General features: G+C 32.2%; 1 protein-coding gene across 1 annotated transcript; it reads left to right on the top strand.

Annotated features, from left to right (window-relative positions):
* The first annotated feature begins 1,519 nt into the window (after positions 1-1,519).
* LOC132754727 (sushi, nidogen and EGF-like domain-containing protein 1) lies at positions 1,520-8,722 on the top strand. Its single transcript, XM_060745407.1, has 11 exons — positions 1,520-1,621; positions 3,179-3,253; positions 3,577-3,663; positions 3,955-4,030; positions 4,515-4,610; positions 5,066-5,176; positions 5,953-6,066; positions 6,219-6,301; positions 6,591-6,678; positions 7,979-8,185; positions 8,508-8,722. Exons 2-11 carry the CDS (start codon positions 3,227-3,229, stop codon positions 8,516-8,518), a joined length of 900 nt encoding a protein of 299 aa, XP_060601390.1. The 5' UTR covers positions 1,520-1,621; positions 3,179-3,226; the 3' UTR covers positions 8,519-8,722.
* Positions 8,723-17,222: the final 8,500 nt, after the last annotated feature.

Here is a 17,222-nt window from a genome sequence, read left to right as displayed (position 1 = left end):
CACGTTTATACACCGTTTTAATGTTCAAGTATGAATTTCTCAATCGATTTTTTTATTTTCTCAATAATTTGCAACAAAACCACATGTAGACTTTTTATCATATATATAAAACCATATGTTATTAGACATACATGTAGATTATCTACAATACTTATTGATGTTAGACTTGGTTAAAATATTCAATGTTGTTCATCTTTATTCATGAATTCATGTCCTTGATAAATGTCCGCTTTCTCCGCAAATAAGAGAGGTGTTTATATAATCGGAACGTCCTCTTATACGGATTGAAAGTAGTTCTACCACGTGCTTTCAAAGTGAGATGTAAAACTAATGTATATATTTGACATCCAAACGAAGATAAAGTCTGTTTTAGTACTATTCTAATTGAAAATATGTCCGACAACTATTTCTCATTTATTTTGGTGGACTTTTACTTGATATATTAGACATAAACTTGTCAACAACTCCCAGCATTAAATAACTACATGTATTTTTTTTTTTACATTTTTAGAAAAATATTCTACCAAAACCTGCTTTGATATATTTTGTGTTACGCGCAAGTTATTAAGTAATGGCTAATTAATTTACTAAATAACTTGAGCTGCGTACATATATATTTTATCAATGACCAGCTTGCATGGTGTTTACTTTATGGCACTATAATAGACAAAAGACAACTTGAACATTATATTATTCATCATACAATATGTACAGGTTTTATTTTTTTATTTAAAACATTGTTTTTTTAGAAAACCACCTGTTACCTGCTAATCTATTTTATATCGATAATATAATAAAACGAAACTATATTCCTATAATTTTAATAAAATTCAGATATTTCTTTTATGAAATATTTGACAATTTGCTTGTTGTATCAGGTATTCTATGTCAATTTTAAATGTCACGCCATGTTTAAGCCATTGCATAACATAACTGAACCAAGAAGAGAGGCAGTAATGATAACCTGCTTATATAGTATTACGGACTTCCTTTGAATTTGTAACAGTCCAGACCAAGTTTAAGGTATTTCGGTTATGAAAATACATGTATATACAGACTGAACTGTCAGCAATATAGAGCTTGGTCAGACTAAATGCCTAATAATGTATACCTATTACTGATATTTAAAAAAACAACTTCGCAGTAAATCTTGACAAAAATATCTTAGTGTATAATAATTTTATGTTTTCATTTTACATTTAAAATGGGCACAGGAGGCTTTGAAAATTTCGTCCCTTACAGGTGTTACCTTTGCTGAATAAACTGAAGCTATTCAACATTAAAATATGCCGTTGTCCATCTATGATTGCCTGTTTACAATTGTTGTATTTTACTTTTCTAGTATATAAAATGTTAATACATGTCCGGGGATATAATTCGTATATAAATCAATATATGTTACTGAAAAAAGACAGATGAAATTGACTTGAATGTAACATATTCGAATAAATCAGTCTTCAATAACAACAAATGTTACAAAATACATTTAACAAAGTCATTTAAAATCAGACAAAAATAGTATCCAAGCATATGTTTCACTAATTGGGAAGGGGTAAAATGGCTATAAATTTGCACGATTACTGTTGTTTGGATGTTTTGGAAGTTGGATACAGAATTGAAAGTAAGTGGCTATTTACTTATTATTTTATTAATGTTATTTTAAACAGGCAATGTTACTCTATGTTGCAATAACTTCTAATACTTTTAGAACTTAAAAAACTTTGTTTTTTTTTGCAGTCATTAAATCCTTTTTCATTTGTATAATGGCCCTTTAAAAACCAAAAATTTTAAAAAATTTTGATTTATAATTTTTATTTTTCATTTTTTACATTTGACATTTTTATTTTAAGCAGCATGCCATCCATATTCATTCTAATTTTCTTGAAAATTTTGAAAATGTATTAAAAAAAGGTAAAATACTATCACACAAACAAAGAAAGTAATTTTGATTTATGTAAATTAGCAATGTCAAAGAATGCAAAGAAAAACCCATACTGCGTTAGTAAGGTGATTTAAATTGTAAATAATTTTACTTTCCTTAAGATTTTAGAATTCATCTGTATATGTCTTTTGGTTTGTTTTTTTTCTCGCTCTTATGGGGGCATGCAGCTTTATAGCGTCAACAATTCTTGTAAATTACAATGTAATCTTACTTTAATTATCAAATATTCAAATATAGGATCATAAGTTAAAAGGTTACTTTGTTGCAACTATAATTCAAGGTTTTTTAATCAACAAAACAGTCATCTCTAATCATTAAACGATTTGAATTGAATTTAATATAAAAAATATCATATATTGAAATATTTTCATCCGTACCTACTTCCAATTCAATATGATTGTACATTAGTTGTTATTTTCACTTGTTTTTTTATTGTACCATTATTACTAATTTCACTCTTTATAAGTGTAAATATGTAATTATTTTATGTTAGTAATATTAACTAGTGTACCAATACGTGTTGTTATTGTACATTATGTTATACTTTTACCTTTCAACAGGAATGAAATTTACAAAAGTCTTTCTTTTCAATCCTGTATCATAATATTATAATGTTGTTGTGCATAATTGTATACGTTTTAACTATATGAAACAACTACAGTTTAAATCAAGTTGAATTAAATAAGATACAATGTCTTAAAATTACTGATGAAGAAAATGAAAGCAAAGTAGCTAAAATATTAATGATTGAAAAACTTTTGGCAAGTTTAAATGAATATCTTGACAGTGTTATAAAAGGGTGAAGACTAATGTATAAATGCACAGATTTAGATAGCTTAAACATTTCTAATTGAATAATAATAATATACATGCAGTTTAAGTTTGATTATTGACATTATGTTTATTCGTCTAGGATTATGCACATTTTATTGAATTAAAAAGCAACCGTGAAATAATTTGTGTAATTAGATATGTTGTTTGCCGATGTCGAAACAAATGTTAGGCCTATAGGCCTAAATGATGTGCAAAATAAAGTGGGTTTATGTATAAATCCCAAGATTTGTAATGTCTATAAACCATATTATATCGCATAGCAATAGATATTTGCATATAAGACTCAAAAGGTGTACATAAAGCTGGCAAAAATTAACATACAATGTAGTTATATTTTTTATGTTTCCTTGAATGATTAACTTTTTGTGATATGTTTAACTTTTATTATTCGTTTTGTTTCAGATTTATTTTCCATTTTGACAATTTTCAAGTATTGAACAGACTCCAAAGATGTTCAGAGGATTTCTCATATTCACGGTAAGACATTTAATTTCATGAAATTAATATAGGTCTATTTCCGGTTAGGATATTGCAAAGAATAGTTACGTCTTTTTACATAACAAACGAAATATAATGGTGACAATAAGTATTCCTTGTCTGGCTGCTACGAAAGAAAGAAAGAAAGAAGGAAGGAAGAAAGGAAGGGAGGAAGGAAATAATGATGGAAAGAAGTAAACAAGGAAGGAAGTAAACAAGGAAGAAAGGAACACAATAAAAAAGGATTTTTATCCGAATACAAAATAAAATCTTTATGTACTTTGACATGATTTATTTCCACTTCTTTATATTGTTTCTAACAGATAACAATACTCTTGTTAAACGGAACTTCCGGTAAAAGATGGACAAGAAAATCGCCATATAATGGCAATTGTGACTCACATCCCGAGGTAATTTAAATATTTTGATAAACTAAATAATTTCACCACATTTGTTTTTCTTTTGAATTGTCTTTTCTTCTGTGGTGCCTGTAAAAACTTTAATTTAAATTAAAATAACTTGAGCTCAAACTCGCTTCTTCTAAGGCTTAAGCTATTGATGATAAAAATACAAAGGGGGTATTACTAAGTAAACGCGTTTAGAATTGAAAGAAAAATCTAAACTCATGAATCAATATCACTGAGAATTTATTTTTTTTTATCAAAATTATCTACATGTATACACCTCTTTTTTCCGACCAGTGTCCGGATGGTACAGCCTGTTTAAGACCTGGCTTTGGCAACGCTGCCGAGGCTGCACAAAAGAAATGCTACAATTGTGAGTGAATTATAATAACTTACTCGATAAAAAAATAATAATAAGAAATGATACATTTGTTCCACCTTTTATATTAAATAATGAGAGTAGTTGCGATTTATTTATTTGTATCATTAGACGCACAATCATTGAGTCCATTCATAAACCTCTGCAAACCACCGAGGTTTTATTTTCTATTTCATTTATTTGAAAATACTTACTTATTTAAGGACTTCTTTTCCTTATTCTAAGCACTGACTTTATGGTTAGATATATATTAAATGTGATTGAATATTAAACTGCGATTAGAAATTACTGCTCTGTTAAGATTAAATGTCTTTGATTAATTCCCTGATGTAAATGCATAATAGAGTGTATTTTTATTTACTTATGTTAATATCTTTTAGATATTGTACAACGCCATTGAATATGTTTTGTACGTCGAAATAGGCGTTTAATCAAATTTTCTAGTTACTATGAATCACTTCTTTTTTTAAAATCCTAGGTCCCTGCATGGAGCCGGAACAATGTTACGTCCAAGATAGGTTCCTTGCTTGCAATTGTACAGACTCTGGGTTCACTGGATGTTATTGCGAAACAAGTAAGTATTTATTTTCAAATTTGATATTGTTTTCTAACTTTTATATCATGTAACTTGGTTTAAACTTGTCCATAAAACCAGGGGTTTTCAAAGACCCTGGTAAAACTTACACTTATTCCGATAGAATTTAAGTAATGTCAAGTTAAATATTCAATTTTGCAAATTTTGCAAGTCTTACTAGAGCAGATCTTTTGAGTCTTGATACAAGTTTATTGAATTTATTTATATTAGACCATGTATAATAATAACTATCTTAACGAGTTGAAAAGGACACACTAACAAAAAGAAAATGATCCTCTTTTTCAACTTGATTTATATACATGTAATATCTTCTAAGGATACAATGTTTTTTTCCATTGTATTTTTCATTATAAAAATACAGGGCAATAGATATTGCTACATATTACATATTTGCTGTCTTTTATTGATAAATGGTTATCTTAAATGATTATTAGACATTGACGATTGTGACCCGAATCCATGTCTGAACGGTGGCACGTGTATAGATGGAGTAAACAACTATACTTGCACGTGCGTAGATGGATGGAGTGGTCGTAACTGCGAAGGTGAATATATCCTACTTTTCTTTGTTTATAATACAATAAAAATTGGTTTTCCACAGATATTTCACAGTTCTTCTAGAGTTCTGGGTTTTCTAGAGATTTTTCACAGGTTTTCTAGAGATTTTTCACTGTTCTTCCAGAGATCTTTCATTGGTTTTCTTGAGATTATTCAGTGGGTTTCCAGAGATATTTTTTCAAACCGAAAAAAGCCATAAACTGATACTTTATATTTTGGACTCACAAGTTTATCTATTTAAAACCTGTCTTTAAACATATTATAAAAATTACTTATTGATTAAAACCGAGTGTATATAGATGTAAATAAGTGATACACTCATGAAATATATAGCGGTATGTATATGTATACTTGAGGATTTTTGCATCATATTTATATAGTTATATTGTTTGGTGCCTATCGCTTCTTTCAATCAAGTCATCTTTCTGAACATCTACGCTAAGAAATATTCACATACTGTACCAACTTGTCAGCTTTATTTGGATTTATTCTCGTTCCATTTTTGTGTCTTTTATTAACATAGACTACTACATGGTATTTTGATATACATAGTGAAATCGGACTATTCATACTGCAAATTGTAATTTATTAATTTCTTGTTAAAACGTTACAAACGGTATTACTTGATGACCTTTCTTCTATCATCTCAATTAAAGCATTGTTAATTTCTTTCGGCTGATCATATGAATTACTTAAGTGGTATAATAAAGATATACATGACTGTGTTTCTTCGGATGTGCAATTTATTTTGATATCAATGCAGAATCCAACGTTTGCTTCTCAAACCCGTGCGGCAATGGTGGCACGTGTGATGTTGGAGAAGACGAAGATTACGTCTGCCTATGCCCTCCTGAATTTGGTGGAACAGACTGTGAAGGTAACATAAACATATTTACCAGTTCATAAAACACAGATCTTTTCAGCTTTATATAAATACATTTACATTTCAAATAACATTGACTCAATGAAATAAATGTTTGCAAAGAACTACAACGAACAATTATTATCATGTGTTCCTTTTTCTTTTAGAATCATGCCCAGCCGGTTGGCACTTTTTCGAAAGTAGCTGCTATTTCTTCAGTGATACTCTTGTTAACTGGTTTGACGCGAGGGTAAGTGTTTCATCAGACAATAGACCTTAGATATTTGTATCAAAGTCTTGATATTAAGTGATTTTTAGTGAAACGGGTATTGCGCAGGAAAACTAGAAAAAATCTAAATAAAATCAACATTCTACAATACGAATTACCCCTTACATAATCCTAAATTCGAACCTGCCATGTTGTAAAGTATAAAGCATACGTTGTATTTTGCATAATTTGCATCAAAAATCGAATTACAGGATTTTTACCTTGTTATTGCTAGCCATTAACTTCACATATGCCCCGATATTTTTCACAGGACGACTGCATTGATATTGGAGGCGGCCTGGTAGAGATCAATAATCGGAGAGAGAACAATTTCGTAAGGGACTTAAAAGATATAAGAGGTAATGATAACAATGTGTTCTTTTCAGACATGATGGTTGCTTAAACCATACAAACAAAAGCGATCAGTGATCAAATATGCCGCCTGATGATAGCTAATTAAGCAGTTGTATTGAGGGGTGATTGACCAGTTTGTTTCCTATATATCGAGGCTACGTTGTAGCATATTGTAGCTACCGTGTAGCAGGAGACACTCAAATCATTAACAGGCAAAAACGCTTTTGTTTAATTCAAGGGCCATAACTCAGTCAGAAATCATTCAACTTACAAACATATCAATTATGCGTACTTGAGGTACCAATCAATCCTGTAAGGTTTCATCAGATTGTATTACAATGTAGAAGTAATAACAAAAGTTGTCTGGACAGAACACAAAAGTAAAGGGCCATTAATCTGACAAAATTCATAGAACTGAAAAATGCCACCTAGACTTGGTACTTATCATTCCTGTAAAGTTTAGATGAAATTGCACCAGCGGTTTTTGAGTAGTAGTCAGGACAAGTTCGTGACGTATGGACGGACGAACAGACGGACGGCATGCAGACGAAGAGAAGTAATCTCTATTTATAGCAGGCGACACAAAAATGATCAATGTTATGCTCGCTATATGTGCATATGTATTTGCACGTACACATCTTTATAGGGCATGTCTGACCATCACGTGTTAAGTAGGATATGGGGAATATTAACATATAATACAACGCTTGAGAATGTACGATTTCGTTTTATAAATGCCTCAATATAATTGAAGTCAAATGGTTGAGAAAATACTGCCAATGTGCCAGATATTTAGCGAGCTCAAAAAAGTGCATTTTATTAATGAATAGCGTTCTTAGGATGCCTTTACACGTTATGTGTGACGTTGTGAATTCATACGTACTTTAAGAAAAAAAAGTAAGACAAGCCTCGTTACTACACAATTAAAGGGCATGTACCCCCACCTCCCAAGGATATTCCGAGATTTGAACTGAAAAATTAATGTTGTTTTGCTTTGCCTGCAATATTTAACACAATTAAGCGAAGTTAGATTTTAATATTGAAATATCTATGGTATCAGATCTTCCAAATACTCAGAGAATTGTCTTTAAATAAACGTCATCGACCTTGACCTTTGATGTAAAAGGTTGAGCTGAGTAATCTGATAAATGAATTAATGTTTAAGTGAAAACCACTTTCCAATGCAATTATTAGATAAATTTTAATACAGTTTAACACAATTCTTCAAACTTATAGGAATACAGTTACATCACATGTTGTATTTCCGATCACGTTAATGCCTTACATGCATTGGAATTCTTACAGCTTGGATTGGATTGAATGATCTAACGACCGAAGGCGTTTATGTCTGGGTATCGAGCGGAAATGCGGTGGGGTACATGAAATGGGAAGAATTTGAGCCGAATAACCAAAATGATAATGAGGATTGTGTGGAGATGTATGACTCTGGTCTCTGGAACGACGCAGATTGTACTCTTCTCATGGCGTACGTTTGTGAACGAGCAAGCACGCGTATGTAAATTTGATCAATTTCCAATGTATTTAATTAATGTTTAGGAAAATAAAAAACTGTTGGAAAAACATGTGGAAAAGCAATGTGTAACATTTAGATATCCAAGTGTTTTAAACGTCAAAATGTAATTTACACAAGTATATTTTTGTATAAGATGGCAACCTATAACATGAATATATGTGAATATTTGTCAGATTTACGATGAATTAATCACTGGCTATGTTGCCTGCAATTGTTAGAGTTATCTTTTGTTTCTGAATCTTTTCCAATTTTATACTGATTGTTTGAAAACATTTTCATGCCTAATTTTGTATGTTATAGCTCCCTCTTAAATGACGTCATCATATGGACATCATTAAGATAAGAACGCTACAATAACAACAGATGATCCAGTCAACTAAAACACACAAAATACGTCTACAGTCATCAAATATAATAACTTTATAATACTTACAGAATCTTTTTACAATTATTTTGTTCAGATTAAAATGATTTTCAATTACTTTTAGATTCAGAATAAACATCAAGTCAGATAACTAAAACTGTGTGTTCTTGACTAATTTGCCTCCCATTTGAAGATCAAATTTTTTATAGACACTTCCAAGTGTCAAATAATATTTTGTGACAGAAAATCAGTGTCTCTGTTATGAAATATCTATGCGAAAAAAAATAGAAATATTTAATTTTTCTTGATATCTCTGATCATTGATTTACTATATGCATTTCCAAGATTTACTCCCATCCCCTTACCGTAATAGGTACGAGTCTGTCTTGATAATGTATGTTACAGTCTCTTTTTTCTGAGGATAAATATGTTATATCCTGTTTAAACAAAACTTCTTATTTGGAAACAGCATGCATGGAACATATATGTTTAAAACATTAATACCTGCACATACTTTCGAAATATTACCCCCAAAATACATGTGAACAAAGGTCACCTAAAGGTGAGACAAGTGGTCTTTATTTGAGCCGCGTCACGACAAAACCAACATAATGGGTTTGCGACCAGCATGGATCCAGACCAGCCTGCGCATCCGCGCAGTCTGATCAGGATCCATGCTGTTCGCTTACAAACCCTATAACAAGTAGAGAAGCTGATAGCGAACAGCATGGATCCTGATCAGACTGCGCGGATGCGCAGGCTGGTCTGGATCCATGCTGGTCGCAAACCCATTATGTTGGTTTTGTCGTGACGCGGCTCATTTGTAGTTTTCTCTTTTCTACTTAATCAATGTATATTTGTTGAAGAGTGGCCTATTTAGAGGATCATCTTTATTTTAAGGTGGTCTTTAACGCAGGTTTAACTATATATACTATTTACCTATACATTATGATACACGATAAATAGTTGTCTCAAAATTATCGAGGAATAAAGTGCTATATCATTCCATTCGAAGGAAGAGGCATCAATATTGTCCATTTATCCATACATAAAATTGAAATTGTAAACACAAATAACCCGGCATAGCAAAGATTACAACACGACAGTTTCAGTTAAATGTCGGCTGTGTGCTCCATCACACCCTAAAGGAAATCTTTCACACAGAATACCGAAGGTGAATGGCACACTGTGTAGCGAAAATGTTGGGTAGTGCCGAATACAGATACCGTGGCTAAAATAATGACACACTGTATAGCGAATAGTTTGGCTAATGCCGAATAGAGCTCCCTTGACCAAAATAATGGTCATCAGGAAAAGGACAACGAAAGTTGTTCTTGACGATAGAAAGAAAAGCAAACTAAAACGAGACAATATTTCTGGTACTGTTTTTCTTATGGTAGATGATTCTGGATGTTTTTCACTTTTGGTTTATTCAAACAAAGCTTCTTAGAGATGTTCTGATAATTAAAAAACATCTATTTATACTCGTATTAGTTAATTTTGACTCATCTCCCACCCTCCACAAAAAGGAGGAGTTACCAATTATGTTTCAAAGAATATATAATTTCTATATATCATCTTTTATAGAGCTTAGTCAGAACTGACAACAAGGGAATAGACAAAAATAAATATATGTTCTCAGAAAGCTAAAAAATTGGATTTTTTATTTATGTATTTATTTACCTATTTATTTATTTATCTTTTTCTGCAAAGACAGGCATAGTGACGCGCGAATAAACAGATAGATAGCAAAGTAAAAGAACACAAAGACAGACAGTAAACGGACGGACGGACAAAAATACATTTTGACACAGACAGACAGATAGCATTTTGTTTCAAGACGAACAAAAAAATCTATTGTATTGAAACTTATGTTTTGTCATCATAAAGTTTGATTATAAAATTTACTCCGAATACAGCTCCTCATGAAATTGGTAGAATACTTATCGGTGTAAAGGGTCGAATAGATTCACAATGCGCTATCAATAAATTGCACCCTTTGGTGTTCTATATGAAAAGTTTCCAATTCGGTGTGACACAGATGATCTTAGGACAGATTTGTTGTTTCCTGTTCCGTTGTCGTGTTCCAAGAGTGATTTATTAGTGAAAGAAAGTCTAGAAAGGATACTTACATCGAAAGCAGCAGAACTTTATGGTGAAAGTTGCATACTGGGTTTGATTGATTGCTGATATATGATAATGTATGTTTGAATATATAGATAAATAATAATGATAGATCAGAGTCTTTCACGTCATGGCTAAATAAAAGTGTTGACAATCCTTAACATAATGGCTTGAATTCCATGTATCCGTTGTCCGTTTGCGACAACTCGATTATCGGACAAAAGTATGGTGGCTGATTTGGAACGCATTTATGCATTGTGTTGGCGCTACCGGCAACAGGACAAAGCGCCAAACGCCAAAGACGATAATAACAACGCAACGCGCAAATCAGCCACCATACAAAATTTAAAGATGTAGATATTTTATACCCAGGGGCCCCATTTCGGAACCCGAAATTTGAATGTGTCCATTCTGGTTTGAACTTTTCCTTTTAATATATCCGAAATCTGAAACAACAAATCTGGAATTTCAAATGATGAAATCGCATCATATTTAAACTGAAAACATTTTATAATTGATAAGCATATAATTTAAAATGATTTAAATTGAAAAAAATTTAATCTTGCCCAGAATTCATTGATAAATTTTGAATCTAATAAATTCTTTTGTCTTTAAAAGGGTTGTTTTGTTTTAAAGATAATGTCAACAAAACCGGACGAATACGTACAATGTGTCAGATCCGACAGATAGAAGTATATGTCTATATTCCTTTATATGGAATCAAAGAATTGACGATTTAAACATACATTACTGGTTTATAACTGGTTTATTAAAGATAAGATGAATATATCTACACCCTCAGCATGAGCTCCTAAGCCGATCCACTCTTGAAAAATAACGTTAATTGTATTTTCATAAAATTATTGAATAATATGGTCATTGTTTGATGATAGTTACTTACATCCCCGAAGTGCCAGTGTTAGTGATATTATATAAGAATAATCTAATATAAAGATTTTAAATAAAAAAAATAAAATATTGAAGAATACCTACTTTAAGTAAGGAAACCAATAAAGAAATCTATTCTTATTAAACAATGACAAAAATTATCAAAATAAAATATTTTTCATGGATCATTCAAACAAATCTAAATTAATGTACATATATTTTAATGGGCCCTATAACTCACAAAGGTGCTGGTTTTGTTATAATAACCATCTAAGACTTTGTAATTAATATATAAGTTGAAAATGAATATGTTCTCATACGAAATGAACAACAAACTAGGATAATTTTTTGCCAAGTGCGGTAACAATTTCAAGTCATTGCTTAACCTTACCCTTTAAGGATTGCTGAACATGCTTCAACTATTGTTTAGATATTTTTTTCTGGTAAATGAAGGTATTAAATCCATAATATAGGACATTTTAAGGCTCTTGGCCTATATAGGTCACTATAAGGAGGTTTATGTTTCAAGAAATGATTAATTTACTTACTTTGTTTATCCTGGAACAAAATAGGAATAGTTGTCTTCTTTGAGTTAAAACTTTAAATGCCTTTATTGTCATAAACATATACTAATACTTACCATTTCACAAGTAAGAACTAAGAATGTAATCCTTAGTTACATTGCTTTATTTCATAATACTCTTGATGACGGGATTAAAATCCTGACGCTATAAAAGTACATATTTTCTAAGCTTGTAACTTGAAGCCACATAAGTGTTGTCAAATATCTAGAATTAAATTTAGAGACAATTTTAAAGAACGACCTGTTCTGGGGAAAATTGTCGTGGAACCTATGGAAACGCCCGTCAAGCATTGTGCTACACGTATAAGGGAGACAATTGTATCAACAATATGGCAGTCCAAGTAAATGAGTTTTCTCCCTTTAATTATTAAAATATTCCCTTTAGTACTTTTTATATTTTTATCACATTATTTTTCTTTTAACTTTCATAAATTAACTGGTGGTAAACAACTTCAAGCATCTTTATCAAGTGGTTTATAAATAAGCAAGTACATATTTTCTAAGCTTGTAACTTGAAGCCATATAAATGTTGTCAAATATCTAGAATTAAATTTAGAGACAATTTTAAAGAACGACCTGTTCTGGGGACAATTGTCGTGAAACCTATGGTCACCCCCGTCAAGCATTGTACTACATGTATAAGGGAAACAATTGTATCAACAATATGGCAGTCCAAGTAAATGAGTTTTCTCCCTTTAATTATTAAAATATTCCATATTTTTATCACATTATTTTTCTTTAACTTTTATTAATTAACTGGTGGTAAACAATTTCAAGCATCTTTTATCAAGCGGTTTATAAGGCATGCGATTCCCTGGGTAGAACCAAGGACCCTAAGTCATTAGGTTTTTCAAAAGACAATAGGCTGGTACAATAATTCTTCTTATTCACAGAACAAAACCTTCATATTGGCAATACATAAGCATGATAAGTCATGCATATCGTAATCTTCTGCACGGTCTATTGTTTACATGCTGACACTTGTACAACTAAAATAATGATCGGATTTTAGTAACGGTCGAACATAGGAAACGATGTTTTATATCATCTAATCTTGTCTGTAAATGAAATAAAGAAAATCATAAATTAGTAGAAGTAAAGGTTTAATTGTATAAGATGCACCTCAGAAAGACCATAAAAGTAGTCCTGAAAACGATGAGTATTTTGAACTCGGAAACGTAGCCAAGCTGTTGTATTGATAAATCCGAGCCCATACTCTCTCCCCAACGTTACAGCGAATAATGCCGGAGTTAAACCCCTGGTCTGGCGTCAAAGGGTATTCACATGTCCCTACAGCGTACACACGAAAGAGCACCGCGCCCTCTTTGACAATCTCAACTTCTAGTCTGTTCTGGTGCAAGCTGTATATGGCCGAACTGAACAAATATATCCCGCTTACTGGGCACGTAAACATATGCGTTTTTGTGTCAAATCCTTGTCCGTCGTTAATTATTACATTATCAAATGGAACGATTAAATACGTAAATAAAGAGTTCACGTCTGTTGTCAGAAACGCTGTAAAAGCGACGTGATTAACGTTACTTCCGGTAGAGATAGTACTTGGCGTTACGGTAGCGTTACGGTAGCTGGAGGTTTCATTTCATAATTTACGTCATTTTTAACGCCGGGCTTATTTTCATTCAATTGTAAAAAACGGTGCTAGCATTATTTCTTAGATTCAACGACAAGGTAACTGATCATCTTGAAATGCGTTTTTATCTTGCGCATACGGATATTTAAGATCATAAGTGTAAAGAAAAGATAAATCAATTTCAGCTTCTTATGACTGACGACATCTAACAAAACCACGTAACTGATGTGCAAATACATGTGATTCCCTTTCGGTCTACAGATGGCCACAAACATTGGTCCTCTCCTCCGCTTAGTGTTACTTCCGATAAACATCGTGGACAGATAAATAATCGGTTTTCTACGGGCTTTTATTTGTTTGATTTTTATCTTCAATTTGTTTCGTTGTTGTTGTTTTTGGTATTTTTTGTCTGATAGAGGTTATTTTTATGCTTTTAAAGATGGTATTCATTTTATAAAAATAATGCAGATATATGGTAGCTCAATTCCTCGGAAAACATATTTACCAAAAAACATATTGAGTTTTTAATTATTTCCATGATCAATATAAAATGAATGGTTAGATCGATTTAAAAGTGTACCTTTCTTCTGTTGCGACATTTCCAGACGTAATGACATGTTCCCATGTTCTGATGAGACATTTTGTGTTACACGATATTTATCAAACGATTCTGCAGTCAATATATCGTCATCAGACAGCAAAAATGTGAGAGCGTTTTCTGTCACCTGTAAACGTTTATCTACATCTCTTAACAAGCTGAGATCAATTCTTTGAAACCGAGCTTGGTTCGTTTCATCGTGCGCTTTCACATCATCCATCTGCTCTCCAATCTCACCAAGCTTGTCTTTTAACAAAATGTTCCGTTCTTTAACACCGCTTAGTTTAGAGCCAACATCACCAAATTGTTGAGCTAAGTCCGTGTCGAGCTTTTTAAACTTCGTTTTCAAATCCTGGAGCTTAAACAAAACCGACTCCTTCATGTCATCAGTAACATGTCCTGACGCGGATCCCGCACAGTTATTTAAAAAGTAAAAGAAAAGCGCATATAAGAAACGAAATTCCATGTTTTTCAGCATAGAACTTGGTCGTTTTAATGAAAAAAAAGTTGTTACTCTGACAACCAAGAAGTGATAAGGAATACTTATAGATTAGGATATAGTACTGCACGATATTGCAGGTTAAAAATTGATGACATTGAACCACTGGAATCGGCGTAGTCTTTCGATTGGTCGTTTCCGTAGCCATAGTTGTCAGTTGACCTCTAAATCAAAAAAAAAAATTAACATAATATAAATGGGGTAGAAAAAAAACTTTGATTTAAATGGAAATTTATGCAAAAACTGTATGAGCCGCGTCCCGACAGAACCAACATAATGGGTTTGCGACCATCATGGATCCAGACCAGCCTGCGCATCCGCGCAGTCTGATCAGGATACATGCTGTTGGCTATCAGTTACTCTACTTGTAAAAGGGTTGGTAAGCGAACAGCATGGATCCTGATCAGACTGCGCGGATGCGCAGGCTGGTCTGGATCCATACTGGTCGCAAACGCACTATGTTGGTTTTGTCGTGACGCGGCTCGTATGAGTTTTTTAAAAAACTCAAGAGAGAAGATGATTATAAATTGCTCCTGCTATATAATGGAAAAAAGTCAAGAAAATAAAAACCTTGACATGGGTGATTTTGAAATGCTTATTAGTTAATTCTTTAAATCATTTATGCTTCCATATGTTTAACTTGAGTTCAAAAGTATATCATCATATTCAAGGGTCTTTTTCTAATTTGCAAGGTCTACTTTAGTTAGGGGCTCTTTTCCTACACAAATTTACTCAGTATCAGGCAGACCCTTGAATCTACAACGAATATGTTTTTTTCTTATCGATATCAGAAGAAAACCTCGTAAATGTTTTTTTACAAATAACCCAATAATAGATTTCGTTGCTATTCTTCTTATATATCATCATTTTGATCACAAGAGCTCTATTAGGTTGCTAGGGTTGCTTTTTGCCACTTTATTCTGGCCAAGTCACCGACCGGACTCTATACGAAATGATCCCTATAGTGGGTGACCGTGCTTTCACTTATTTATATGAAGGACAAACATTTTGATGTACAAGTCAATGTACGAATTTTTTAACTTGCTTTATGCGCGTAATATTATACGAAATATATTAAATGGATTTTGAAAGTACAGTACAGTACAGTACAGTACAGTACAGTACAGTACAGTACAGCACAAAAGAGTTTAAGTCGAGCATTAAGTATAATCTAATTGTTAAGTCGTAATACTTCATTTAGAACGTGTTGACCGGTCTTAGAACTATCCACTTAATTAATAGCACTAAGTGAGAAAAAAACATGACCTTTTTATAATTGTTTTTGCCTATTTCGTATGAACCAATTTGTAATTTTACATGGGACCCCTCAAGTAGGAAATTGAAGCTCTACCGCCAGGACATCTACCCGATTGAGCCTTATATCAAATTAGACCTTATTGCAACGCAAGCAGCGTGCCTCCAGATCCATGCTAATTTTCAAAGTAAAATATTGTGAAGCAACCAATTTCACATTCCAAACAGCACTCAAAGCCAACCAATATACCAAAATAAGGTAAAAATATTCAAAAATACATGTAGTCTTTTCTGCGTTATTTAGTTATAAAGACTGAAAAATCAATCATTAATCGCACATAATATGTAAATCATTATTTAAATCTTGAATTTTCTCTTTACTTTTCCTAAAATCCGATTATATTTTTTCGGCGTGATTTTAGCTTATCACGTGGCATGCAGCTTTATATTCGGTTAAACTTGTACTTAGACAAAATGCACGTGCATATCTAATGTATGCATCAGTCAAGGATTCTTCCGCATCAATCAACAAATATTTAGAGTCCTACAAACCCCTCACCTCCCAAGACTTCTCTGTGAATACATTTTACGCTAGAGCCTTAATAAAAATGCTTCATATTAATACAGTGACAATGTGACCGTCAAGGTCAAATTTTGAACACTCACGTGGTATTGACTGAGCGGTGATATTCTGTTTTATAACCAGAATGGGATATTTGCCATTTTAAAGGGACTTCACTGTGTTTTCCTGACATGACGGGACTGGATTTTTTGGGGATTAATGCTCCATTTGATGCAGGTATAGACCAATTATTTGTATGCAACATTTTAGATCGTTCCTTTACTTCTTTTTCTCAGAATAGTTATCCATATTGTGCAAAATGACCCAAAGTTGATTTTTTTTCTCAAATCGGACTAAGAATAGCATGAAATCTTACATAAATTCCAATTTAATCTGAGCATATTTCTTGATCATCTTTTGCATATCTTTGTGATTCAAGTGCCCCAGATGAACTATATACATGTAAATAAATTAAAATTGTATGTTTTAGGCATTATGTCTTCAGTGGAGTTCCTTCAAGGATACAGAGCAAAACAAAAAAGACAACACAAC

Source organism: Ruditapes philippinarum, unplaced genomic scaffold (assembly GCF_026571515.1).
Source record: "Ruditapes philippinarum isolate M1 unplaced genomic scaffold, ASM2657151v2 ctg3956_1_1_1_1, whole genome shotgun sequence".
Classification (NCBI taxonomy): Eukaryota; Metazoa; Mollusca; class Bivalvia; order Venerida; family Veneridae; genus Ruditapes; species Ruditapes philippinarum.
This window is presented reverse-complemented; position numbering and strand designations above follow the sequence as displayed.

Excerpts from the sequence above, each read along its gene's own strand:
- LOC132754727 (XM_060745407.1), top strand. The coding sequence starts at position 3,227 with ATGTTCAGAGGATTTCTCATATTCACG. Across the intron at positions 4,031-4,514 it reads ACAAAAGAAATGCTACAATT|GTCCCTGCATGGAGCCGGAA; the intron begins GTGAGTGAATTA and ends TTAAAATCCTAG. Across the intron at positions 4,611-5,065 it reads TGGATGTTATTGCGAAACAA|ACATTGACGATTGTGACCCG; the intron begins GTAAGTATTTAT and ends AATGATTATTAG.